The following is a 24,912-nucleotide window of genomic DNA, read 5'->3' as shown; positions in this document are numbered from 1 at the left end:
GAAGAATTTGGGGTGGATGGCTTGTCCTTCAAATCAACACTACTTTTCTCAAAAGCAAAAAACCCCTTGCTCTCTAACTTGCGACCCTCGCACACATGGCTAATGCTTCCTTAAATTTTTTCCCCTAAAGATTCCCCCATGTACCGACTTCGTGCCCTTCTTCTCCCCTCCTCCCCCCTGCAACAACTTGTTAATCACATAACTGAGTAGGGTCATTTTCTTAGTCAACAGTTACTTAGCTTTCATGGATCTCTTCAGTGGGGCTGGTGGTATGTGTGGGGAGCAGGTTATATTCCAGCTTGTGCTCAGAAAACTCCAGTGATACTCGAGGTCTTGCAAGTGATAGCCCACCCTGGATGCTAGCATGTAATATGGCTATTAATTTTTAAACCTGAGCTGTTTAGTTTCTGAAGGAGATACGGGGACTTTGGGCTCCAGTTCACGCTTTGTTCTTCCATGTACCTTCAAGGAACACAATATGCTATAACTGAACTGATTTAATACTCAGAGGACTGTCCAGGATGCCGCAACAGGAGACTGTCATAGAAGTTACCAGGCTGTAATGTTAGCCTTCGCATAGCCGTCACTGTGCCGGTTTATGGAGCACACGCACACGCACGCGCAGGCACACACGCACACGCACACACTCACTCTCTCACTCGCAACGAGCCACCACATCTATTCCTAGGCAAGAAGCTTGGATCCCCTCAGCAAAGCTGGAGAAAGGCAACACAGCGAAGGGTGCTTCATAAAGAAGTCGCAGAGATCCTGAATCCGGAAAAGTCGCGCTTGACAGACACCAGGACAACTACTGCGGACTCAACTTGAGCTGGCTCAGTAATATGATGAGGAATTTTCAAGGACTGACCCCTTTGTCCGCCTCGGTAGCACCGTCGGCCAGAAACAATAGCAGCCAGCAAAATTCATCTAAGTCCATAAGTCGCGATATGAGCTCGGGAAGAAGGGGGGTGGGGAGGGGACGCTTGGGGGCAGATGGAGGGGGTTACAGTGTTTGACGAACCCGTTTCCCCCTGCTCGGTCATGCTCCCCTTTTGTCTGTCTGTCTATCTGTCTGTCTGCCTGCCCGCCCGCTCGTCTCCCCCTCATTCCGTCTCCCTCTCTCTCTCCCCCTTTCCATTTTTGACCCCAAAATCTGTATGAAACCATTTGCTCTTTTTGCTTCGCCCCCTGCGTTAAGAATCCCGCTGCTGGGCTGTGGGCTCGCTGCCTTTGAGTAACGAAGGGGGGGGGGAAGGTGGGGGGGAGAAAAGAAGGTTGCCCTTGATGAAGACTAACTGACGTAATTAAGGCAGTTTCTTGTTGCCGAGTTAAAAGCCAACCCCAACAACATGAAACTACCTAAACCACAGATCAGCTGCATGAAAGGGCAGAAGGATCCACACTCATTTCTGTCAGAAGGGAGGAAAGACAAAACAAACGAAAGAAAGAAAGACAGAAGGAAAGAAAGACAGAAAAGGGGGCAAGGGGGGAATGGAGAAAGCAAGCCAGCCAGAAAGAAAGGGCGTCCAATTCCTCTGGGGACCCTCGTGGCGTGTCATTGCTGTCTTCCTAAGCAAAGTCAGAAGCCAAGGAACGCCAGAGCCAAGCCCTCGTCTCCAAGAAAGCATTCTTCAAATTAAGGCAACATCTTTAATCTCTTCATTAAGACCCCCTTTCCTCCTCCCCCTCCCCCCTCTTTAATAGAATCCGCACTCAACTCTCTCTGCTTGTTTGTGTCTATGCAGTTGAAACGTTTAACTGAGCTGTTGGAATATCTTGACTTATAGCACGCTCCGCTATCCCTCACTGGCAAAGTCGTTCTTTTCTGACATTATCCATTTTCAATTGCATATCGCTATTGCAGCCTCTCCCAAGGAGGAAAAAAAATCATCAACACCACCATTATATTCACGGGAGAAAATCCACAAAGGAAAGGTGACACGTGTGTGTGTGTGTGTGTGTGTCCCCACAACACTCCAAAATGCCACCCAATTTCCCCCTCTTCCCCAGCCTTTCAAAGCCCCTGACAACCAAACTGTGAAATTAAAAAGCATGTTAAGTGAACACTCAATTGCAACATGTTTGGGATTTCCAAAGTCCTCCGCCAAAAAACAGAGATCAAAGTCCTCAGACTCGGTGTTGTCTACCTCTAACAAGGGCTCAACTTCACCACAAGTAAGTTTTTTAAAAAGAAAAGAGGAAGAAGAAAAAAGAAAAAGAAAAAGAAGAAGGGTGGGGTAGGGTGGTAGAGCTTGTCTGGATCAAAATGGAAATCTATGCACCATCGTTCCTTAGCTATGCATATTCTGGCCGAAAATGAGCTGTCACCCAGGAATAAGAAAACTCAAACCAAAAGACAACTCCAGAGAAACCCAACCGAACGCCCCATCCATGTAACACCGAGGCAGCTTCAAAGTAGAGTTCACATCCATTCCGCCTGTACCTTGAGTAGACACAGGAAAACAGAATCCACTTGTACCTCAGCCATGTATCTTAGCCAAGAAATCGTCTGTCTTACCTTTGCACGTCTTCCATCATGACATCCCATTTTCTGTGCTGTTGCTGCTGTTGTTTTTTAAAAGTGTATTCCCTTTTTTATAGAGTGGTTCTTCCAGAGGAGGTAAAAGGAGCGTGCCTTTCCTTAAAAAAAAAAGACCCAAAGCCATGAGGAGTGTTCATCCCAAGAATGCTGTTCAGCTTCTGACTTGCTTCCCTCCTCCACAGTCACCTTTAAATGCATCTTTTACTGCTGCAGCACATTATATTTGCAGATCATAAAATCCACCTCCAGCGCTTACCAAGACTGTCCTGACATTACTGTTTTATGACCTTGACTTATTGTGGTCACCTGGATAATATTTAAATCAACGTTATGGTCTCTCACTTATATTAAACCCGCTAGGATACTCTCCTGAAAGCCTTAAAAGGATGAGTCCTGGGGAAAAAATACTCTATATAGAGAAAGGGGGGGGGGACGTGATTTTTGGCCGGGGGGGGGGAATCACTTTGAAAAATACCCATTTGTACATGGTTCTAAGAAATTTATTTGGCTCCATAAAGGAAGATACATGCAAAGGATACCACATACAGAATATATTTAAATAACAGTCACAAAAAACCCAGATGTCCCCCCCCCATTATAAGATATCAATACTGCTTTTATTCTTTTCTTCTTTTAAATAGATTGTTCGATGGTACCGCCTCTTGGGAAGGAAGCTGCATAACTACACATTGTGAGCGTGTTCCCACGGCCACTTCCATGTACAAACACATATGAAATTCAGTTCAGTCATTATTTTTAATCATACAATAGGCAGACTACACTAGGATATGAAAAGCAAACTTTCAGACACACCTAGCATCCTAAACATAAAAAGGCATAGAAATAGGTCCTTCGGCTTCCCCCCCACCCCGCTTTCCTTCTCTTTGTGCTGCTCTTGAATAACTTAAACATCTTAGAAGCTGTATTTTTAAAGCAACCACCTTACTCTTTATTTTACATAGAAACATTGATGCAATATATATATATATATTCTCATGCTTATACCGATGGATGCACCTTCGCTCTACAAACTGTAAATACCCAAATCATAGAACTGCACACTAGCCTGAGGTCTTGATTTTTTTTTTCCTTCTCTCTCTCTCCCCCCCCCCTTCCTATACGCATTGCATTTATACTCAGGGAAAAAAATAAAAAAAAATACTGCACAAGATTTGTAATGATTCCCCCCCTGTCCCTTCCTCTTAGTGAACACTTTCAAGTAAAATTAAAATTGGAAGTCAGTTCGCGAATTCGATTCTCTCTGTTCATTTTCTTGAGTTTCATCCTGCGGTTCTGAAACCAGATTTTGACTTGTCTGTCTGTTAGATTAATACTCTTGCTAATCTCCAGGCGGCGCTCACGGGTCAAGTACATATTGAACAAGAATTCCTTCTCCAGTTCCAACGTCTGGTGTTTAGTGTAAGGACATCTTTTCTTTCTTCCGCTCTTTGCTGTCAGCCAATTTCCTGTAGTGTTTTCTGCCTTTATATCCTCTGTTAAAAATAATATTATTATATAAGTATCTGTGGAATACCAAAGAGAGCTTCCTAGGCTTAAGACTGTATTTTTTTAAAGCAGCTTCTTTTGTTAATACAAGAATCTCTATTTTATGTTCAAACAATGCACCCAATTCCCTCTTGTTTATTATGTACAGGTTTTAGAATTCCAATTAAACAATCTCTTAAAGATAAACAATGTCCAATTTGCTTCAAAAATGAGCTGCAGGAAACCTTAAATTCACAATATTTGTCTGGCCGTCAGATACATACTGCCAGTTCTTAAGTTAATGAATTTAAAATTATGCATATTTCACAAAAGGGCTACCCTTAGTGAAACATATATGGAATTTGCACTCTCCTCAGGTGTAGAGTGGTTCTTTTTCACATGCCTGTTATGTCCACAGAAGATAATTTTGGGAAATTATTCCTGGAGTTAGGGCACTCCATGGAGGCTTCCCCCCAACACCCCCCAAAAGAATAAATTAATTAAATACCAGCATTTTGTTAATTGCTTAAGCTAGCTGTGGATTTTGCTCCACTTCGCCATCCTTGCTCAGACTTCCCTCTACAAACATACACTTATATTCAAAACTAGGACACAGGAAAATAAGGTTTTGAAAATGATGTCTCGGGGATAAATATTTTGCCTGTCTGCCTGTGTTTTTCTTCTTCAGTGGACCAGATTCCATTTCTCTGTGACATGAAGTTTCTGTGAAGTACCTCATTTTATTGTGGGTGAAGAAGAACTTTCGATCTTCTTGTTTTTTTAAACAATAACAAACAAACAAACCTACACATATGTTGTTGTTCCAACAAAGCTGTGCCTTCCTCCAAGAAGCCCTGCTTCTGCACGCACCATTCCTTCCCTGCGGCCATTGCCACACTCTTCAGCCTCGCATACATATACATAAACACCTCGGATTTGAATTTGGACATGCAAGAATTTTGGCAGCAACTGCCTAGCATTTATCTAAGGTATGAATGTCTGAACAGAGGGAAGGTGTTTTGCAGCCAGAAACATCCACGGGTTTATTTGTGTCAGATTCCCGCCATCACGATCCTGGGTCTAAACTGTAAAAGACCCATCATGCCTGCGAAAGGACAGACGAGCTGAGCTAACCCGCGTTGGTTTGCCTCGCGGTGGCCTCCACATTCTCCAGCGCTGCCATTGAACCCTGCACATTCCTCCCAAGGATTTGCTTTTTCCAAAACGTTGACACACGCGCCCGGCCCCATTTCCATATCTTCACCAGGCATGGCTGAGAGCATCAGAAATGGAAATTAAAAGACCCCACACAACAAAAGAAAGGGCAAGGGATTTCTGCTTTTTTTAAAAAAAAGTATTCCTAAAATGGCACGGTTTATGAAATATTGGATTTATGACAAATCATGACTTCTCTTGCCCAGGGGGTGAAAATAATGAAAAGTTGGAATAACTAAGTAGCAGATTTCTTAGGTAATCAGTTTCTTGAACTGACTAGCAACACGAACACAAAAGGAATCACCTTTTATTTTGTTTTGGGGTCCACCACCACTACTTTCTTCTCTTCCAAATCAAATTGCCAATGAAGTTTAGTTACGTTTGCTAATTTGACTCCTTAAAAAAAGGGGGTTTGAGAGGGCGCAGATCAGGAAGCGCTGTTTGAGGATACATTTTATAGAGATTTCTTTTTCATAACCTTGACTTTGCAATTTTTTCTTCATTGTGGCGGCTAACTAAGCAGGAAAAAAATAGTTTATTCCTGGATGTGCCAGAAAAAGACTGGAAAATACTTTTTAGGCCATTAATGAATGAGAATAATAGGAATAAGAATAATTTCTGTATATGCGCACACCTATACATGCAAACATACACACAATAGGCACGCACGCACACACACACACACACACAATCAGGTGCAAAGCAAAGGGAGTGAAATGCCTGGGTTCTTTTGTGGTACCCAACCACACAATGTGTGTGTGCATATGCACTGACGGGACATACATACATACATGCACACCACAGGTATGCATGTATGTGTGGTGTGCACGTGCCTTCACAGAGCTACACAGAACCCTATAGTTCTCTCTTCTGCTGGATTTCTCAGCGTATTCCCCAATGCTTTAGTCTCTGAGAGGATTTCAGTCCACACTCACCAAAACCAAACTAACAAAACCCCTTGCTTTTCTCTGGATCCACTTCCAGTAATACTATGGTCTATACACACGTTTCTTTCCCCTTTCACAACAGAACGCACTTGGGGCGCCCCCTCTTTTCTTCTGTGACCTTAAATAAATACTTAGAACTGGAACCCTTCTTTTTTTCCTAGTGGATCCAATTAACCACACAAAACTTAGCCTGCAGAATTATTTCAAGCGCACATGCAACCTCCAATGCAATGGTCATTACAATAGAAACCCCCTTTGCTAGAACGCCTAAACTTCAAGCAGATGTTTCACACAGAAGGACTGGGGGCTTTTTTTTCTTGCACAAACCAACCTCTGGGCGCGAAGAACGAGATTATTAAAGAGGAAGGCAGCAGTGATAATGAAACTCAACAATCAAGTCCAGCTTGAAGTGTTGGGCAAACCATTAGCACCACACTTCTCCTCCCCCGCCCCACAACAAGCCATCCAGACTTTGCAAGTTAAAAAAAGAAAAGAAGCAAGGAAGGAAGCAAGGAAGGAAGGAAGGAAGGAAGGAGCGAGCAAAAAAACCAGTTGGCTCTCGGGAAAGAGAGAAAGACGAGAGGAGAACTGGAGGCATCTACAGAACGCACATTGCTAAGCTGTAACAATCTTTGCAAAATCCCTGCACGCCAAAGAGCCTTGGTTCCTATTCAGATCATTTCAGCACCTTTTCCCTGGCAAAATTCAGCAGAGCAAATATAAACAGACATTCTGGCTGGCAACTTGACCCTAAGCACAGTCCTCTAACGCAAACCACCCCGAAGAAACTGACACGAAAAGGTGGGCTTCGAATTCGAATAACTGAGCTTGAGCACCTCTCCATGCCTCCTTTCCAGCTGAGCTTCCTTCGAGGGTCATTCCCACTGCCTCGATTCCTCTAACTAGTCCTGGGGTTGCTGTGGTTTAGGAAAGGAGGCAGACAGGGTTACCAGGACCACTACCAGCAATTACGGTGTTCCAAGGGGCGCAAGGAAAAGTCAAGCTATCCTACCCAAAGATTGCACCCTGGGCATTGCTTTTTGGCACAATGTCCTCCTGCCTAACCACACCAAAACCAGCACCAGCACCAGCACCAACCATTAACCCTTCTTAGGATGACGGGCATGCTTCTGGATGCCGAGGCTGCGGAAGAGCCCGCTTACCTTTTGCTTCGTTGTCCGAATTGTCAGTGCTGGTATCAGTACATTTGCTCAGGTCCTTCTCAGTTTCCGACGGACTTATTTTGGCCACAGGGAGACTTTTTTCCGTTTTGATTTCGTTGGCGGGCGTGCTCTGAGGATGATCGGGCTTGGGGTTTTCAGGGAAGCCCACTTTAGTTCCTGACTGTGACAGTGGCGGCGGCGGCGGCGGCGGCGGCGGCTGCTGAGGTGGCGGCGGCGGAGGTGGAGGTGGAGGTGGAGGTGGAGGAGGTGTTGGCTGCTCCAGATGCTCGCTCCTGGGGTTGAGGCTCGCCCTGGGTTCAAAACTTGCCTCAAACTCGCTGGGTTTGCTGCAGTTTGACGCCTTCTCCAGAGAGGAATAGCCTTGGCTGGCTCGGTAGTAGCTAGGCACGGGGACTTCATGGTCACTTAGGCAAGAGTCAGGCATCTGATTGGGGTAGAGGGTCGCCTCGTTGGCGCTTTTAGCTCTTTTGTCAGCATTGTACATACAGCAAGCGTTTTCTTCCTTGACATTGGTTGGGAACGAGCAGGAGGGGAGTTGCCTCGCAACAGGTTGCTCGATTCGGTAAGTATTTTTGGGGTCACACCAGGTGTCTAGCTGAGAAAGGTAAGATGGATAGGTGCTGAGAGACAGGCTGGCGTTATTCACCTCGTCTCTTTTGGAAAGAGACGGGATTATTCCACAGTTCCTCATCATTCCACAGTTGAAATCGTTCCCAGACTGCATGTACATTCCTTGGTTAGAGGAATAATTCTCCCCTCGGCAGGTACCGGCTAACGAGTCCATCAAAAACGAGTTAGAAGTCACATTGTTGGGACATGACATTTTCAGAGAGGGATTTTAAAGAGGAATACTACAGCCAGGGGCTGACATCTTTTTTTTAGGGAAAAATATCAGCACCATAATTATCCACGCATTGGTCCCAACCACGTGACGGCCAGGCCAATGAGGATTGAAAATGGCCTTGATGATTCAGACGCCGGTGACGTCACCGGGGTCAAGTTGTTGGGAGCGGAGAAAAGCAGCGTGGAGCAACAGCGACACCTATCAGTTTCTGGAGGGAAGGGAGCCCGGGACCTTCACGTTGAACAAAGGAGAGGGACCCCTTTTCCTCGAGTTTGTTTACCAATGAACGAACGCGTGTCTACGGCAGAGAGGGGGGAAAAGAAAGGCAGCGAAGGCGTAAATAGAAGCAAAGTCAAATTCAAATTAAAAGGTCAGCAAATAACCCACCTTCATTTCCCCTCCTTTCTTTCATCCTTGTCCTTCCCCACCCCGTCCTCCCCCCTCACATGACGCGGGGGGGGGGGTAATCTTTCCTAAAGCTTAAATTAACTTTTTGCATCTCTTCTTAGCACGGATCCCTCTTCCTTGCTGCTTACCCTCCGTCTCACCCCACCCCTAGCTCCACTTGAAATGCATGGAAGATGCATTTTGAGGTATTTCTGTTCCTTCAGAAACACTTTGCTGGAGTCGTTTTGATCGTGAGATTTTGAGGGTAATTCCCAAAAGTCAAGGAGTGTCAAAGCATCTTTGGAATTCTGAGGCATTTTGGACAACCTGTCTAGACCCAGGCACATTTGAACTACAGTTGTTAGTTCAGCTTCTTAACTTCAGGTGCTTCCTGTCTGAAAAACTGTTTGATAATTGAAATTGGAGTAATTTGAGAGTGTATATTATTCAGAAGATGCTTTCTTTTCTTCTCTTTCAAAAACTTTCTGTCTGCTGGTCTCTCTTTCAAGTACTATTTTAAAAAAGATAGCCTTCCCCAAATTCTGAATGAAACGGACTTGATTTTTATTGTTATTTTAAAGAATCATTTCTCTTTTCATTCATTCACTCACTCACTCATAACTCTAGAACTCTGCACAGGTTTGTAAGAAACTTTACAGAATTGGATCAAAATAAATATATCAATGAGGGAGAACACAAAAATGTTCTCTATTAGATAAGTGCAAATCTGGTCTCCCTCCACCTAATCAGGAAATTACTCCAATAAAAAAAAATGAAATTTCAAACTATGCGATGTTTTAGGAAAGTTTTATTAGCAGAAACATTGTAGGATCAAACATGGTTTTCATTTGAGCTTATTTTAATTGATTGTATTCCCAGCCAAAGAAAATGTTTATGTCCTCTTACCTTAATGTCCGTGTTTATTCTTTATGATCTCAACTCTCTCTCTCTCTCTCTCTCTCTCTCTCTCTCTCTCTCTCTCTCTCTGAACTTTATGATCTCAAAATAATAACTTGTATTTCTGATATAAAGATATCTTGAAGTAGATGTTTTCCTTGTGGCTATTTTCTTTATTAGACATTTTCTAAATCGGGTTGCAATTAAGTCAAATTGTTCTTTAGTGTATATTAAATTGGCTAACATGTTATTTTCCTGCTTTGCCAATGCTGTTTATAGTGTTGGAAAGAAATTAGACATTTTCTAGCTAAATAAAGAGATGAATGCTAATAGATGATGATGTTCATAATAATAATGACAGCAAGAACAGGATTAGCTAAACCGCTGGAATCCCAAAATCATTATGAAGGATTACAAACCTTTAAATGGTTCATAGCAATTTTCAAGGGGTGTGTGGGAAGTTATTTTTAACGAAAGAAAGAGTGAGAAAAAAATGCTTGAGAATGCATGGGCTTGGCTAGGAGAGACCAGTTTTCAGATATCTATATTCTGTTTGTGTGTCTATATGTATGTGTGTGTTTGTGTTTTCCTCACTGCCTAAAGCCATCAGATCTTAGAAGCTGGTTTTCTACACCATTGTTTTACCCTTCTTTTTGGCTGTTGCTTTGAAAATACTTACAGGCTGAGACCCCCACCTCCCACCCACCCTCCTGATCTTCAAGGGTGAGAAGTTTTAATATCTCGGGCCAAGGAAGTCTTAAACTGCATCATTCTATTTGTCTCCAGCCCCATCCACTCCACCCCCACCCCCGAAATGCAGTGTGCTAAGAGCTTCCCTGCACTTTCAAGCCGTTTGCTTCCTCTGGAAAGCGATTTGCAATTTTATAGCCTCTATTTGTGTTATCTGCATAGGTCTTTTTAAAACAGTTTGATAGAAATCGTTCAGTTTTATGATATCCAACGAAAATTCCACATAATATTTATAAGCAAAGAATAAAACTTTAGCATGGGAACCAATACTTCCTCATTTATAGGTGATGAAATTAAAGACCAATGCAGTTTGGCATTATATGGCTTTTCCCGTTCTCTCCCCCCACCCTTTCTTCTTTCTTTATTTTTTGCAGATCATGTGGGTAACTCAATAATTTTAAGCTCTGAAGCCCTACACATTTTCACATGCACATTTTTGGGGAGACCAACAATTGACCTTGTTTCCTGGACTGTCTGGGTAACAATGAAAATATGTTTCCAAGTCTTTTATATCCTTATTTACTGCCATGCATTCTTGTGTATGTTATATTCCTGCCCATCCCCCTCTTTCCAGGAGGCAGGAAGAAGAATGTACAAACTGCGCTGTGGTGAAACCTGTCAAATAATTTGGTTTTTATCCTCTTTGCAGGTCTATATACTGCCGAGGCATTTTCAGCAGATAGGAGTTATCCCCCTATCCCTGAAGACAGGACAGAGGGTGTTTCAAATGAGTGCAGTTGGTGAAAATAAAATTATACATTCTTGATCGTCCTTTGTTTTAAGTAGGGATTCTTGGTTTTTTAAATGGAGTGTGTTCATTTCAGACATCATCTCTTTATGAAAATGTGTGGCAGAATTTCCAGTGTCTCTTGCAGGCTGACGGTCAAAGTCTTTCTCAGAAAAGATGGCAATTGTAGATGGAGGGGGTGGGAGAGAAGCACTTTCCCAAGAAGCAGCTAAATGTATGCTCCAACTTCTGTCCAGATCTTTTGCTATCTGGCAGATCTGGCCATAAAGGAACACTGGGGAATGTATCCAGGAGACCGAATATTGCTTAAAGTTAAAAATAATTAGAAGTATGATAAACATGGGTCATTAATGGGGAGAGAAATAAAATTCATCAGCCTAAGTAGAACCCCCGTTGGGAAAAATGCTTTACTCTAATTGCAGAAAATAAATACCAACAAATGCTATTAAAACTTAAAAGGAGAAAGCCTGTGTGTGGAATAAAGACCCTAACAAGCTGCTCTGCTCTTTTTTCTTAAATACTCCTTCAGAAATCAGTGTAGAAATGAAACAGGTAATACAGTGTATTAAACTCAAAAGGACAACATAGATAGATAAGGGCGGGGTTATGCTGAAAATATATTATGCTGGCTGAAATGTGGACTGGGATTTATCGATGCATTGGTTTCTTGTTTTGTGGCTATTTGAATTATTTTACCAATGTAAAAGCCAGGAAGTGAATAAAACCGTCAAAGAGACAGGGGAAAACATGGGGATTTCTGCCTTTCTTTCTCCCAGTGTCTGGGTATATATGAAGCTAACTGCAGACTGTCTGCTATTGTCTTTGGTGTCTGATTGCCCTTTCTGAATGCCAAAGGCAGACAGTTCAGTTGACCCCCCTCCACCACCACCAAAAGGAGCCATGAAACCAGTTTCCCTGCCCTTCCCTTGGAGTTGCACTCTGCGCTCGTGACTGGCAGGCAGAGGTGGCCATGGGGTGGGGGGGGGGAGCTGCACACGCGCACAGAGCAAGCACATTTCTCTTAAAAGCTAAATCTAAAATCTGATTGCATGTGCCTAATAACTCACCCAAAAGCACATCTCAAACCTGCACATAATATTTTACCTGCTCCCTTTTCCTTCTAATTATTTAACTGTGAGTTATGCACGGAAAATACCTCTTACGTCCATTGTATTTTTAACCAAATTTTTCTTAACATTTTTACTGCATACATTCATTTTTGCTTCTAGGAAGTATTTGGTAGCAACACTTTAATGATTACCTTAAATTTGTATTTCTGCTTGGTATTATGCCCCATGTTGTGGAGGAAATAATTCTGATTTATGGCAAAGTACACTAGAGTACAATAACAGTGATGCAAAAATAAAACCCACGCCTTTAGATGTTGGCTTAGAAACTGTAAACTATCACCACAAGAAATCTATCAAACTTTACAATCCCTCTTATACTGCTTCCTTCTTTCGGAGTAACTTAAGTCAAAGAATTATGGAATGATATTATGTTCCTTGAGGTGGTACTGAAAACTGTGCTCAGGTTATTTCTACCCCCAACATAGAATCTTCAGCCACTAATATCCCAGTTTGAGTCTGGCCACCTTTCCTTCTGGCGGAGACCAAAGTTGACAAGAAGAACTTCCTCACAGGCACTTCCCTTACCATGTTGCCGCCCTTGTTTTCTCGCCTTGCATATGTGCATGAAGACCCGCATGTGTGTCGAGCTGCACATGCAGAAAGCGCACATGGTGTAGATGCTGCTTCTAGGAAGTTTAATGAATGCAGATTCAGTGTGAATGGGGGAAAAGATAGCCATGTCCACATCATACTTCAGGGAAATAAAAACCATAATTGCATATTTCATTTACTATCTTCAGTTTTCCATGATACAGTTGCACTTTTATTTTGAAAGGTGACATGAAAAGATTTAGAAAATGCTTTGAAACTTAAAAAAAGACTTGAGGCTTTCTTAAAGGAAGAGTTAGTCTTCTACGCATGACAAGTCTGAAAGTGCAAACCACCTTACACAATCTCCTTGGTAAATCAGCAAACAAACAGGAAAGGCTGAGGGTCAATATTATCTATATCTGCAGTTTTAAAGGAGTAAGGGATAATATTTTCTCACCTCCTTCTGTTTTTGAGCTATACTGTGACTTCAAAATATTTCCAAAATGTGCCGTTTGTGTTTGCCCATGCTTAACCCTTTTCTAGGGAAATTTCAAAGCGGAATATACAGGTAGAAACTTTCTCGGGGAAATGAGTAGTGGAAACAATATTAGATTTTGGGGAGCAAAAATACACAAAGTGTTAAGATACACCGATTTTTTTTTTAAAAGAAACTAACAGTGACTGAATTACAGAAGAAGCTGTCTTTCCTCCAGGCAGTATTGATCACCGGTCTGCTTTAGCACACGAAATGCAAAACTGTGTTTCCCTGTAAGAAGCCTTTCCCACCTTTTTCTCTGTCATTTCTTTTCCTTAATAATGTCACAGGTGTCGGGCACCCCTGCTAGACCGTCAGAGGGGCCTCCCTTCAAGTAAAAGCCTCTCCCTTGGCATCTGCATCTTGCCTCTTGATGTTCCAAACTTCTTTGGGAAAAAGAGATGAAAATGGACTGGCAGCTCAGTCTAGGTGCTCTCAGTGGGAGAGATGCCTGGGCGTCTGTGAGACTGAAAATATTCCAGTCCTTATGGCAGACTCTCCTATTCTTAATTATAATCCTGATGCCAGCAGTCCCTGTTCATTTTTAAGTTGCAATATATGTGAAGAACTCAGCTGACACAAAGGTATACTATTGAATTATTCTAGCAGTCCTTTGAACTGTGACATAAGGTTTGCATTAGATATTTAAAAAGAACGGCTCTCCGTTAAAATGTTGCTCTCCTTTTAGCTGGCTAAGGGAACAAATTTTTGCTCTGTTTCTAGTCCGAAAACATGTACTTTTCCTTCCTTCCTTCCTTCTTTCTTTTTGACCAATTTCCCCTGCCCGGCCCCTGAAATAATTTCCCTAAAAAAAAAAAAAAAAAAAACCCAAAACCAACAACATTTTGTAAGTCTCCTAACAACAACCTGATCAATTTTCATTTGGTACAGCAAAGATTCGAAAGTCTTATGAGGCTTCAAGCCACATTCTTGTGGTTTCATGTTGTAATTTAGGGAGTATCAAAAACAGAGAAACGTGCTTACATCTAACATATGTTGAACATCCCTACAGTTTCAAACTTTATTAAAAGCATATCAACAAGGCCTTGATAAGATACCATTTTGAGAGGGATTAATAACAAAGATGATGATGATGATGATAATAGCAGCAACAGTACTAATTAGGATGGGCCTGTCCAAGTTTGCTCTCAAAGGAAGTTTAATTTTTTGAGGTATAGCATCTAGACTATGGCAGGTTTCCTTTGTTCAAACCAATGCCTTCCACAAATGCTTTCAAATACGCACAGAGGTGTAATCTGTGACATCAACACTTCTTCATAAAGGATAGACTTAAATATATATGCATGTCTCCTTTGCCCGTCGGAGGTGCAGGAAGAAGGCAGGAGAAAAATTTACGCTACGTTCAATTATGCTTTGGTGGCGCCGAGCTGTTAACGGCCCACGAGAGTGTCTCGCCTAATTCTCCAGCGAAATGGGAACAGGAGAGTATTTTATTTACTGACTGGTTCTCTTCCACAGGGATCGGACGTGCCTCCCGCAGAAGTTACTTGGAAGCCAATCGACATCAACAAAAGCTCACAGACGCCCCAACAGTCCATCGCCAAGGGACGGCTGGCTCGGCGCGGGCGCCGAGTCGAGAGTGCGGGTCCACTCGCCAAGGCCACGGGTCTCCTCCTCGGGCTTCTCCAGCTCCGTGCGTGGCCCAGGCTGCCCGCCCGCCCGTCCGCCCCCGAGCCCAAGGCCCGGCTCTTTGCGCGCAGGCCCGGGGCTTGCTCCGCCAGGGCGATGGTCGTTCTTTGCCGGTCCGCTCCGCAGCCCTGTTTTACGTGCGCGCTGTCAGCGGAGCGCCCTCGCCCTCGCGAGCCCGAGCTGGCCGCACAGTCAAGTTTACGTTCCTCTGCTCCAGGGCTCGGGAAGAGGAGGACAAGGTTCGCGTGTGGCCGGGACCGCTCGCAGCTCCAGGTGCGTGGGCAGGCGGAGGGCTCGGCGCGCCGCCTTGCAGCCATCCTCGCCCGAGCGCTCGCCTCCACGACCCCGGCCAGCTCATGCGCAGCGCTTCGCCATCCCTTCTCCCCAAGGGAATCGGCACAGATTTTTAAAAGAGGTGTGTGGCGCGCAGGGAGCGCGGGGGGGGGGGGCGGGGGGAGAAGAAGGATGCATTTAGCAAACAAACAGCAGCATCACTAACAGCTGGGAGGAGATCCTGCTTGCACTCCAAATCAACTTTTTAAAAAAATCCTGCCAAGGACAAACTCGCCCGCACACCTTCCTCGCTCTGAGCTTCATCTCACAGCAGAGTCGCCCACTGGCAGCTTCCATACGTTAAGTTGGGGATTCCAGCCAGGCAGGGACAGGAAACGGGTTCACTCGCTGTGTGTTTGTACGTCATACGGAGAGGTCCTTCGCAATTAGCCTGTGTGTCATTAACGTGGCTTTACACCGAGATCTCCAGCCTATGAGGGACCACTTATCCGGATGGCCCTTCCGAGCGCAAAATAAAGTTGTCTTATGCAAAGCCTCAAGTGCGTGCGAGGAATTTAGAGGGAGGAGGAAGAGGAGGGGGGAGGAGGAGAAAGAAAGGAAGGAAGAAAGAAGGGGGGCTCTTGTAAAACTTTTATGCCAAACAAAGTTATAAAAACTTTCCATGCGTTAAGGTATCAAAAGGTTTATAACAATAATAAAGCTTGCATGTGACTTGGTGTGCGTGTATGAATGCTAGCTATATTAAACCGCTGCGCAGCGGAGTTCGGAGTTAAATATTAAACTCCATCAACATCATGCGTGATTCGACTGTGTATTTGGCTCTGTGCACGTTTGTGTGTGCGCGCACACTCACACGGACGACTTTCCCTCTATTCTAACTTCAGTAGGCGGGCACATTGGAAAAGGGACCGAGCCCCTTTCTGATTCCGGTTTATTACAAAAGGGTTAAAGGTGATGGACTTGACTCCATTGAAGTTCAAAGACATCATATATTCACATTTTTTGTTCTTCTTGTGCCCCCTCTCCTCCCCCAGCGCAACAAGTGTAAACCCTGCGTACAAAGCACGTTTGGCTCCGGGAGTCCTTTGGCGCTCTGCACCCCGATCCTAGGGAGCGAAGAGACAAAGCTACGTGTTAGAGCTAAAAATGACACGGCGTTCCTAAATTCTCTCGGAATGGTGACCTCCTTCTCCGGCGAAATGTCCCCCTTCCCCAACCAAAAACAAAAACAAAACAGAAAAGAAAAAGACCCCAAAAGAACATTAACGGGTTATCCCTACCTCGAACTGCTGCTTAATACCCTTGTAAAGTCCCACATGGTCTATAAACTTGGATTTTACAACTGGCATTCCATTTTAGCTCGAGAAAACTTTGAACTAGGCCTCCAGTTTCATTGTGCCGCAGCCCCAGCAGAAGCCTCAGGAGAGGCGGGTGGGGGGGAGCGGCGGGGTGGGCAGCCGGGACCTGGGAGTGCGAGCGTGTGTGTGTGTGCGTGTGCGTGTGTGTGAGCGCGTGTATCTGCGCGCAGGCTGGGTGTGCGGGAGGGGGGGAAGCTGGAAGAAAGCTAAGCAAAGACACCCTTATTTGTTTACTATTTACTGCGGAAGTCTTTTTCAATGGCCAGACGGTGGTAATTAAGGAAAAATTAAGCTGTTTAGTGCTGCAGTCTTTATTACAATGTCTAGACTAGTCGCCCCCTTTGTCCAGACAACCGCCACAGTTATGGGGCATTGACTGGACTTTCTGACCTGGCGATACGCACCTTATTGCACCTACGTTTTAAGTTCTCCCTAACCTTGGAAAGGTTTAAGCAGTCCCTCATTAAAAGAGCGGCGGGCGTCTTTGACCGATGCGCCATTTTGTTTCCTCAGATCGCTCACTGTATACCGGGGGGCGGGGGTGCCCACGTTCCCCTCGGGGTGGCTCTGAGGCGCCCACGGCCCGCCTTGGACTCCATTGTCCTTCCAACATGCTCCTGCACTTTGGGCAACACCCACCGAAGAGCCGTCCCTATTAGGGAAATATTTACATCGGGTCCTGAGAGTTCCATGCCACTGAAAGGCCTTTCTAAGGCCCTGCATCCGTTCTCACAAGGGTCTCCGTTAGACAAGCACAGAAAAATCAGGGCAGAAGGAAGGAGAAGCAGATACAGAAGAAAACAGCCTGTGCGCGTTTGCCTCGCTGCGTGTTTGTGTTAGTGTGCGTGTGTGTGATCTGGACCTCTCATCTCCCCTAATGGAAAACATTTCTGTTCACATAACCCCTTCCGATAGTATCATGGCGAAACGGGAGCTAGATCCGCTAAAGATTCTTCTGTCTCCCCGTCTCTTCTCTGGCAAACTAAGCACAATGTGTGGGTTTCCCCATGGCTGACCCAATCAAACCATAAAGGCAAGCAACACCAAAGTATTTTAATTGAACAGGATTGTACTTAGCAGCAAGCACGAGAACTTCGCCTGGCCAATGGGCGAGAATACAGATTTGTTACTGCTTGTTTCTTAAACCGGAGACGTCTTCACGCACCACACCCTTGTTACACAAGTATTCATCAAACATCAGTGGGAAATTTAAAACTAGGGGAATCCATCCGTCTAGAATGGCTGGATTCTTCCTCCTGCGCCCACAGTTAAAATGCGCATTCAACTAGTGTAGGTATCTTCTTGTCTTTTTCTGTCCAGTTGTAAGCAAATTGTGTTTCTTTAATGGAGGGAGCAAGGGTTACTGACGTGTAAATAGAAAATTGCACTTCTATCCCAATGTCCGGGAGTTGAACTTGTTTTGCTTAAGAGAAGGAATTAAGTACTTGACTTTGCATTTGTGCATTGTGCGGGAGGTAGGTGGGGGGGGGGGAGAAGCGGGAAGTGGGGGACAGTACTTTATCCTTGACATTAAGAAAATTTCCACTTCCTCGGTGGCACAGTTCGAGATGCTCTTATTAACCACCACCAATATAGGTCTTTTAAACCATGTTGCAATATTGCTCATTAGCCACCATTGTAGTATATTGCAATATATTGTGCTTGTAGGGTGGAGGGAGGGAGGAAAAGAAATAAAAAGATTAACTGCATTGGGAAAACAGACAAAGACATCTGGAGCCAAGCACAGAGCTGTATTATTGGGCCAAGAAATTCCTATAAATTTAAATGCAATGATGAAAACAATGAACTCCACAAATGTCTAGTTAAGCACAGCAGGTTCATATTAATGTGGATATTTATATATATAGTGTCCCTGTTTGTGTTTGTGTATTATATGTATGGACGTGTGTGTCTGTGTGTACGCCTGTGAGTCATATTGATGCTTACATGCACACATGTGACACACACATCTCTCGCATGTGTGCTCACACACACTGAGAGAGAGAGAGAGAGAGAGAGAGAGAGAGAGAGAGAGAGAGAGAGCGAGCGAGCGAGCGAGCGAGAGCGCGAATTGGGGCATTTCAAGTTCTATAGGAAAGCCCATACCACATTGACCACAATGAGCCTGTTAGGAGGGAAATACTAATAAAATGGTCAAATAAAATCATAATGTAGAACAGCTTGAAATGTCTTTATTTGCCACAGAATTTCAAAGAGTTTCCCGGGATTTACTTCTTTACATACACAAAGATTTATTTATAATCGTGGTTGTTACTGCTGTTGGCCTTTGCTGCTGCGGCGGCTGTTGGTCTCCCTGTCCAGGGGGGAATAATGCATTTACATACTATTTAAGAGACAGTTATTGCAAATTTATTGTAGTCCATTCCTCTTCCTCCTGGCCCATCCCCCACCCCGACCCTGCCCCCAGATGCAGAAAGGGAAAGAGAAAAGTGGGGTTGCGTGGAATCAACAACATCCAACCTGGGACTGCATAGACTATTTATATATAGAAAAGATACATGGGGGAATCCATGGGAATTACACCATTACAGTGACATCAACTCTTGGAAGGTGATTTCAATCAGTGTTCAGCGAACGCATGTGCAGCGGTGGAACCCCAGTGGAGTGCAATGTGTGTGCACAGATGAACATGTGTGGGTATCTACCCACGTACACACACACACCTGCACACACATGTACACACACAAAGCCCTCCACCCAACTGAAGACAGGGAGACTTTGCCAGGGAGGGGGTGGTTTTTGTAGACATATCATCAACTTGCATATAAAAATCAGGACAAATAGAATAATACTTTCTCTGGACAGAGCACTGGGGTTGTTTCCAACAAACAGAGACAATTAAGTGGTGATGATGATTGATGAGGAATAGGATGAGGAAGATGAAAAGAGGCGCAAAAGCATCATAATAAAAATAAATCCGATTCTTTGAGACTAAACGTTAAATTAAAAGTTCAGACAGTATCCAAGTCCCATTCAATGTTCAGGGAAGGGGGTTGGGGAGTATCAGTGACTCCTTTTGGTTACGCCCCAGCTGGTCCCAAACATACAAATCTAAGGAAGGAAGGAAAAGGTTTAAAACTCTGAAGGTCGCTTGTCGACTCCACAGTCCAATCGTGTTTGCACAGCATCCCTTCTTCATACACAGAATTCTTCAACGAGCAGAGGAATTTTTTTAATGTTTTCTTTTTCTTTCTTTCTTTTCTTTCTTTTTCTTTTTTTTTTTTACAAAAGAGGTTCACAATAAGGGATTTCCAGAGAAATACTGCAGACGGTCTCTGCTTAGTTTTTTTTCTTTCATCCTTCTGTTCTGAAACCAAATTTTAACCTGTCGATCGGTGAGATTCAACATCCTAGACAGCTGCAGCCTTTTCTCTTTGTTTATATAGACATTGAAGAAAAATTCTCTCTCTAGCTCTCTGATTTGGAATTTCGAATAGGGACACCGCTTCTTTCTTGTACGGGGGGCACCTTTGGGGTGGGGAGAGAAATACAACCAGAAGGGAGTGAAAATAATTAAGCAAATGGAACAACCACATCCCAAGACCTCCCACCCACTCTGGAGCTCTCTGGCTTGGATTCCCACACAGGTCTGCCCCCACCAGCACGCTGAACATCTCAGCAGGCGTGTGTGGCAGAAGGCAGCCGTGGCGACGATCCGTCCTGCTCATCTGGGAGCCACGAACCCCCCAGCCCCGTTGCAAGCGGGACCCCAAGCGCAGGACCTACGAAGAGCGCTGAGCAGCCCGCGCGGGGCCATCGCGGAAGCCTTTGGCCGCGCTGCGGAGCCGCAGCCTTTCCGTAGAGTTCGCCTCAGCAGCGTTAGGACGGGAAGAGCCCAGGCACGAGGCTCTGCAGAAGTTTCTGATTAACTGGAATGCCACCCTCCACATACCCTCAGCACACGTGCACGCACGCACACACACACACAGGCACACGCGCGCGTTCACACACAAAGAAAAGCAAAGCGAGAGCCTAGCTCAGTCGGAAAGGGAGCAGGGTGTTCCGCAAGGTGTCAAACAGAATGGCAAAGAAAGTGTGTGTCCGTGTGAGTGTATGTGCGCGTGTGTGAGAGAGCTTGTGTTTATGTGTGTGTGTGTACACTCATACAAAAGTTCTTACAGTACTGAATGGTCCGTTCCTGTATGAATGAAAATATACCTCACGAGGGCCCTTGCTTGGTCAGTTGCTTCCGCTTAGGTTCTATGTTTTAAAAGAAAAGAAACACGTGTGTGTAGTCCGAGCTGCTTTCTTGCTGCTGCTGCTGCTGTTGTTTTTGTTGTTGCTCTGTGTGTGTGTGTGTGTGTGTGTGTGTGTAAACAGATAGACAGACAGCTTCCTAAGGTGAATCGAACATCTTCAATGACAAAACAAAATTACACTTAAAAAGACAAAAACAAATCAAGGAATTCCGCCTAGTCTTACAGAAAGGAATCTTACAGAAAGGAACTAAAAATACCATGCCGTGATGATTTGAAAATGTTGCATTCCTTCACCGAATATTTCTCCCTCTCTCATTCTCTCTCTCTCTCTCTCTCTCTCTCTACACACATATATAAAATTTGGACATGCATTTTCAATGGGGAAAAAATCCCCCCCTCCCGCATGCATCTCTCAGTGCCTCCTCGAGAGGACAGGAAGCTACAGCAGTGTTCTGCCCAATTGCCTTTTACCCTCAGAAGCCCGGGACCAAATCCTTTTAAAATGCTCATGTAAGTTCATGATCAAAGTTAATATTTGTCACCATGGTGTGCTTTTAAAATTTCACAGACTCTGAGATACTGTGTCTGCGCCTAACATCTCCATTTTTCTCAAAGAGCCTTTCCCATCGTAAAAATTCTTCTCGTTGCAAGAAAGAGCTTTGTAGGTTATAATAAAATCCTTTGAATGCTTATAAAACTCCACATAAAATTTGACCGACAAAACAGCGGGCTAGTCCCTTAACCTTTCCATTTACTGCTCTCTCTACCTACTCGAGTTGCTGGTTTTGCTCCCTTCCTTGTTGACAGAGGAGGACGACGCGGTGGAGCCCGGGTTCGTGTTTTCCTCCTCGTCTTCCGGGTCGACGCCCGGCTCGCCGCGGGATGACAGCGCGCCGGGCTGCGCGTCGCTCTCCAGCTTGCTCTCGCCCTTCTGCAGGCAGCTCTCCGGCGGGTTCTCGGCGGAGCAGTAGGCGTTCTCGAAGAAGCGGTCGAAGCCTTGCGGGAGGACGCTGTTCTTGCTCATGCTGGAGTAGAAGCCCGTGGGCGCCGGGTGGTTGGCGCCGGGGTGGTGGTGGTGGCTGTACGCGCTCTCGTTTTTCATTAGCATTTCGGTCATGGTGGAAGGCGGGATGCACTCGCGGTGCATCAGCTCTTCTGCGGAGTAACACGAGGCGTAATTGCTTCTATGGTGCCATTTATTCGAGGGGTCTAGCCCGTAGGAGACCTCCCGCACTGGCTGCACTTGCGAGAGGTTCGTGGAGTAAGGGTAGGAGATTTGGCGAGAGGGGGCCTGTGGCAGGAAGGATGACACAGTCGAAAATTCTGGGACGTAATAGGTGCAGCTGGGGAGGTAGAGATTGGAAGCGCAACCTGCTCGGTCCCCGAAGTCCGCACTCCGCTCCTTGCGCGACTGGGAGCAGAAGTTTCCCAGGTTCACTGAGTTAAACATCTTTCTCCTTTTCTTGCTCCTATAGATAGATGTTTTGGATCCGATGTGCAGAGGGGGAAAAATTTGGGAAGGCGAGATGACGCGCTATCCGTCTTAGTCGCTCTCTCCAGGACACGTGATCCAAAGTAGATATTGTCATATATCAGTTTGGAGCACTTAGAAGCGTAGGAGTGGTTCACTTAGGTAAGATCTCAGAGGTTCAAACGATTGGTTTTCAAACACCGCAGAAACATTATGAAAATCAATCGCAGATTTGTATTCATTTTCTTCCAGGCACACCCCTTGTAAGCATTCAAAGCAGATAGCGACGGGGTGGCTGGCGAAGTTCTCTCGCTCGCGCGCTCTCTCGCTCTCTCTCTCTCGCTCGCTCTCTCTCCCTCTCCCTCCCTCCCTCTCCCTCTCTCTCCTCTATTTGGATTTTGCTTTCAGTTGTTCAGGAGGGATTCAGATGTGGGGTAGAGCGGGGGTAGCTCAGGGGTGGGGGAGGTGAGGGAGGGTCTACAGGAGGTGTTAACTGTAATTTTCTCCCTCTCTCATGTTTGTTCCTTTCCATGCGAGACACATTTTAGGCGTGCTCAGCTATAACCTTTTCTCTCTTTTTAAACTGGAGCCAACTATTAGAAGCCTAGAGGATTGGGTCAAGATTCTTCAGTAAGTTTTCCAAGGTTTCTCAGGAGCTTTCTTCAGGAGTGCGCACCACCTCTGCAGAGCCTGCATGTGTGTCTCTGCGAACTTGAGAATGGGAAGACAGAAAGGGGCACGATTAGTCAATTTCTAGCATTTATTGGATCCCTACCTGCCCCAGTCTGCATCTCAGGTATGCAGCAATCAAGTGTCCGGAAGCGAGTGTGCATCTCTGCAGCAGTGCCAAATATGCCATTGGCAGAATAAACCTGGAAACTTTTGGGGTCATCTCAGCCCCAAACTGTAGCCCTCCGAGGCCTGGCTTAATGATTTTGGCGTACTAGAAACAAGAAATATAGAGCAAGACATAGACTTGATGAATTAGGTCAAGGCGGGATAAATATTAGAAAGACTCCTTTAACGTTTGGTTAAATATTTATTATGTAAGAGTGGTATAGTGAATATTTAATGCAGCTGTTTATTGTCAATCAATGTATGTTCACAATGCCTTGTGATCTTTCTTCTACCAGCTAAATAAAAGGGGGAAAGCAAAAAAGTTCCTTATTAAAGTCGTTTGTCCTTGTATTTGAGGCTTTTGAGGGTAAACCTCTCTTCCACCATGCCAGAACTGAAAGCCCAAGCAAGGAATATTTCAAAGCATGTCCTATATAACATTTCCCGTGACTTTCAACCAATTGTTAATCTAAAGTGTCTTCTGCCAATAATAGTTCGGAAAGCCATTTTACAAAGGCATATAAAGAAACTGGAGGTTGCTTATATGTCCATAGAAGTGCCCTAACGAATTGTGCTTGAAACTCTTCTATCTTTCAGATAATTTTGAGTACCCATCATACATGCCTTAAAGAGATTTTGCGCCTGAGCTGAAAATTTTCATTTCTCTCTCTCTCTGTGTGTATGTATTTAAAAGCCCTATTATCGATCTGTATGAATGTGTTTGTGTGTGTTTTTATAAAAGCCTTCCACCTTAATATATCTCTAATTTTCTGTTGGCTCATTGTTCTTTCTCCACCTTCTCATCCCCGTTATTATTATTATTATTGTTGCTGTTATTAATTCATTTTGCTGATATGTTTTGCTCCACTCTGTTTCCTTGCCCTTTTCCATGAATTGTGTGTGTACAGTGAGGGGAGAACCCAGCAACTTTTCTTTGTTTACCTAAAATCTTCCCATCAGAACCTCCATCACTGGCACCAATTCTGGACAGTTTAAATGCCTCATAACAAAATTCACACAACATCAGGAGGGTAAAATGGCTTTATTACCGGTATCCTGTCAATTCGTGTTGCAGCACATTAAGCACTCATAGCATAGCAAAGACCTGAAACAGAATAGGCTGATATAGAAGAATATATTGGGAGCAGGAAAATATTGTTTTGCAGAATATTTCCTTTGGGAAAATCTCGAACAAGCCCTTTAAAAATAATGCAATTCTAGCCACCAATGATACCAGAAGAGACACCCCGAGATGACCTTATTCGCCCTGTGATTTCTTTTCAGTTTAATTCTTTTAATTTGCTTGCCTCATCTTACTTCTAACCAGCAGGTAAGGTGTAGTTTACAGGCGATGGTCTGCCCCAAGAAGGGAGCTGAAACCAAAACTGAGTGTGAAATTAATAACTAAGGTGGTTTGGAAGTAGGGGTGGTGGGCATCTGTGTGGCTCAGAGGGAACAGGCAGATTATCTGACCAAAGATCTGCCAAAAAGTCAAAATATTGAAAGCAGCTCTGGTTGTGTGTGTGCGTGTGCGTGGGTGAAACGTGCAGGATACCCTTGGCATTGAGGGAGCACCTTCAAACCCTTGGTGGATCTACTGAGATGTGTACAGAATTCAGTGTATTTGCTGGCAGAACGAAGACAAACCAAAGTGATCTGTCCTTCCTTAAACCAAACAACCATCTTGTCTTTTTAATTTATATTCTGCATTCTTCGGTTTTGGTGAATGTTGCTCTGCATCCTCCAATATGCCTTTCCAAAGATTCAAACAAATAAGCATCCCGGCCCGCTCCAAATTCTTCTGCATCTCTCCTGTCTCTGTATGTGAAGAGAAAAATTTTGCAGGGCAGCCGCAGAGATAAGCAGAGATAAGCTCCTTTTGGTTCC

The 24,912-nt window shown here is 44.6% G+C and overlaps 2 protein-coding genes across 2 annotated transcripts; both read right to left on the bottom strand.

Moving 5' to 3' along the window:
- Nucleotides 1–3,757: 3,757 nt before the first annotated feature.
- Nucleotides 3,758–8,196, bottom strand: HOXC10 (homeobox C10). Its single transcript, XM_044443179.1, has 3 exons — nucleotides 7,626–8,196; nucleotides 7,353–7,538; nucleotides 3,758–4,035 (listed from the first exon to the last, which is right to left on the bottom strand). The coding sequence occupies exons 1-3, from the start codon at nucleotides 8,194–8,196 to the stop codon at nucleotides 3,758–3,760; spliced, it is 1,035 nt and encodes a 344-aa protein (XP_044299114.1).
- An 11,557-nt stretch (nucleotides 8,197–19,753) lies between these two features.
- Nucleotides 19,754–22,167, bottom strand: HOXC11 (homeobox C11). Its single transcript, XM_044443225.1, has 2 exons — nucleotides 21,489–22,167; nucleotides 19,754–19,986 (listed from the first exon to the last, which is right to left on the bottom strand). The coding sequence occupies exons 1-2, from the start codon at nucleotides 22,165–22,167 to the stop codon at nucleotides 19,754–19,756; spliced, it is 912 nt and encodes a 303-aa protein (XP_044299160.1).
- Between the last annotated feature and the right edge of the window lie 2,745 nt (nucleotides 22,168–24,912).

Source organism: Varanus komodoensis, unplaced genomic scaffold, assembly GCF_004798865.1.
Source record: "Varanus komodoensis strain SLA01 unplaced genomic scaffold, ASM479886v1 scaffold41, whole genome shotgun sequence".
Lineage (NCBI taxonomy): Eukaryota > Metazoa > Chordata > Lepidosauria > Squamata > Varanidae > Varanus > Varanus komodoensis.
Note: the sequence above shows the minus strand (reverse complement) of the source record. Positions and strands in the feature narration are given on the sequence as shown.